This window comes from Cicer arietinum, chromosome 3, assembly GCF_000331145.2.
Source record: "Cicer arietinum cultivar CDC Frontier isolate Library 1 chromosome 3, Cicar.CDCFrontier_v2.0, whole genome shotgun sequence".
In the NCBI taxonomy this organism is placed as follows: Eukaryota; Viridiplantae; Streptophyta; class Magnoliopsida; order Fabales; family Fabaceae; genus Cicer; species Cicer arietinum.
The window spans coordinates 4706128-4709038 of NC_021162.2; the positions used below are offsets into that span (position 1 = coordinate 4706128).

Consider the following 2911-nt stretch of genomic DNA (forward strand, 5'->3'; position numbering starts at 1 on the left):
TCAAGTAGTCACAATAAGCTTTTGTTTATTAAGTAAGAATACAATGACATACATTGCTAATATAAAATAATTTTATACTGATATTCAATGAAAAATTATCATATCTCCGAGTCATACAATAAATTCTAAAATAAACATAAAAAGATAAAATAAAGATGAGATAATATGACAAAGTAACGAGTTTTTATTAAATGTCATTGTAAAACACATACTATTTAATTCCATTAAATAAAGGGAAAAACTTGCAAAATGAAAAACATCCCTACTTAAAAAAATGTTTTAAAAATTTTGAACTAACATGTGTTGATTTATCAGACAAATTCTTACATAGAATATCTCAAATATAAGAAGAAGAAAACACTCATTTGTATTCTATTTTTTGAAGGAGTTAAGGAAATTTAGCAGTTTTAGCTAATTATATTCTAATTTTTGATGTCAATCATAAAATATCTCTCGATTATTAAAAGTTTTTCTAGTGACTATTATTTTATAGAACAATTTGTCATGAAAGACACTATTAAAAATGTATTATTTTTTATGAAATCAAAAAGATTAATTATATTTAACTATTGTACCAAAAAACATTCAAAGTTGAGTGAGCCATATATTCCTCGAATGCTTCATAGCCTCTCGTTGAAACACAGTACCACAATAGAAAAGTAAGAGGGAAAAAATAAGTAACTAAAAATAGGGACAAGTTAAATTCCAATTTAAAACACACTAATCAACAAAAAGCATTCATCACAGGTGCAAAATAAAAGAAAGTACTTGTAGCTTAAATATTACCACTACCACTGGAAACATCAAACAACAATTAAAATTAAAATAGACCAATTCTTAAGTATCTTAAGCAACAACATTGTCAATTTCAGAAGATTTGTTTTCAGGCTCAGTAGAGGCAACAATAGAATTCTCTGAAGGCTTGTTATCAAGTTCAACAGAGGCAATAACTCCAGCTTCTGAAAGTTGTGCAATTTCTGTGGATTTGTTTTCATTTTTAGCTTCAGTTGCAGTTTCTTTGACTTTGTTTTCAAGTTCAGCTTTAGTTGCAGTTTCTGTAGACTTATGTTCAGGTTCAGCTTCAGTCACAGTTTCTGTGAACTTGTTTTCAAGATCAGCCCAAAATTCAGTTTTCTTTCCAGACTTAGAAACAGTTTCATAAACTTCTTGTGGTTTTACATTTCCTTTAACAGTCACCTTTTGTTCCTTTAAATCAATGTCAAATGATTCTACACCTATAAACATAACAAAACTGTTATTTTGATACAATATATTGAAAAAGTGCTTTAACAATTTGAAATAATCATGCTATAGATATGAAATACATAAAAGAAATTCTAGCACTGCGGAATTAGAAAATATCGATACCGTTAACAAGTTTGAATTTGAGACAATTGTGCGTGACATTCTGATGGTATATTTGTCAAATCTCATCTATGAAAGAAAAATATAAAAAAGTATAGCATATCTTCATTAATAAAATAGAGAATTAAATAAGTAAGATATTTCATTCTCACAATTATTATTCAATAAGATGATAATTAAAAATACCTTCCATTTTTTCCAAAACCCTATTGACTGCTCCAGCACATCCTTGGCATGACATTTTTACTTTTAGGACAACAGTCTGTAAACACAATTGGAAAATTCAATTTGAAAAAACATACAAAATAAAATAAAATCATACATTAACAATTTTATAATTCACACACAAAAATAGCATATAATAAAAAATAAATAAAAAAGGATAAAATAAGGAAGCAACCGCACTCTGTACCAGTTATGAAATTGCAAAAATTGATAGAGTAACTGATGGTTATCTTTAATTTTCAAATCTTTAAAATTTAATTCCTTCATAAGATAAACTCTATAAAATTGAAAACTTAGTACTAAGAAAACCCTTTTGAACATATTATTTAATTTTCTTTATTTTAATAAGAACCAAAATTTTCTGAAGAAAAAAAAAAACTAAGAAATCTCAAATCGGAAACTCACCAATTTCATCACAAAAAGTCTAAACTAAGGAATTACAAGATCAAGGGAAAAATAAAAGAAACTGAAATCCACTAGAATAAAATAAAATAATTTGACACATAATCAAAGTGATTAGGCACAATTAAGAAAGTACAAGAACAACAAAAACAACACAAAGAAAAGAAGCAAAAAAGTGAAGTACCTCAGAAGACATGGTTATGTGATGAAAGAAATTAAGTGAACAAAAAAGAGAAGAAGAAGAATGTATTCACAATTGGTGGTTATAGAATGAAGGGTATTGGTAATAGAAGTGGTGCCTTTATAGCAAAACCAATGACAGTGTGTGGTGCAATGGAATATTAACAACATGATAATATATGTAGGTTGGTGAACCAATGTGAAATAGACTTAAAATTAAATGCATAATTTTGTAGTACAAGTAATACAATTGCACGATCCAATGCTTCCTTTTCAAGCTAAAAATTGTTGTACTTCACATTTCAATTCCGTTTCTATTTTCAATTTTTGGAGTACCATTGAGTCTAGACGAGATTGGTAACTACTAAGATTAATTGTACTTTTAATTTTTTGGTCTTATTTTTCACATTTGTTAAAAAAAATTGGTCTTATTTTTCACATTTGTCATAACCCCAATTATAAATTTAAAGAGAACATGTAATTTTTGAACAAAAACTCATTAGTTTTTAGATTAGAAGTCACAATTTTTAAAGTAAAATTTATGTTTTTTTTATTTTTATTACTTTTTATTAAATTTTCGTTTATTTTCTTAAATAATTTATAAACAAAGAAAATGGAATTGGAGGTCCATCTTTCATGTCAGACCCTCTAACCAAACTTAAAATAAAAATTAAGTGTATGGTGGCATCTCTATGCAGGGTAATTGCCCTATGCAATTATTTGGACTACTGCACAAGTC

The 2911-nt window shown here is 26.9% G+C and overlaps 1 protein-coding gene across 1 annotated transcript; it reads right to left on the minus strand.

The window, feature by feature from the left end:
- Nucleotides 1-678: 678 nt before the first annotated feature.
- On the minus strand, nt 679-2336 carry LOC101501125 (uncharacterized). Its single transcript, XM_004489458.4, has 3 exons — nt 2177-2336; nt 1552-1627; nt 679-1235 (listed from the first exon to the last, which is right to left on the minus strand). Exons 1-3 carry the CDS (start codon nt 2186-2188, stop codon nt 847-849), a joined length of 477 nt encoding a protein of 158 aa, XP_004489515.1. The 5' UTR covers nt 2189-2336; the 3' UTR covers nt 679-846.
- Between the last annotated feature and the right edge of the window lie 575 nt (nt 2337-2911).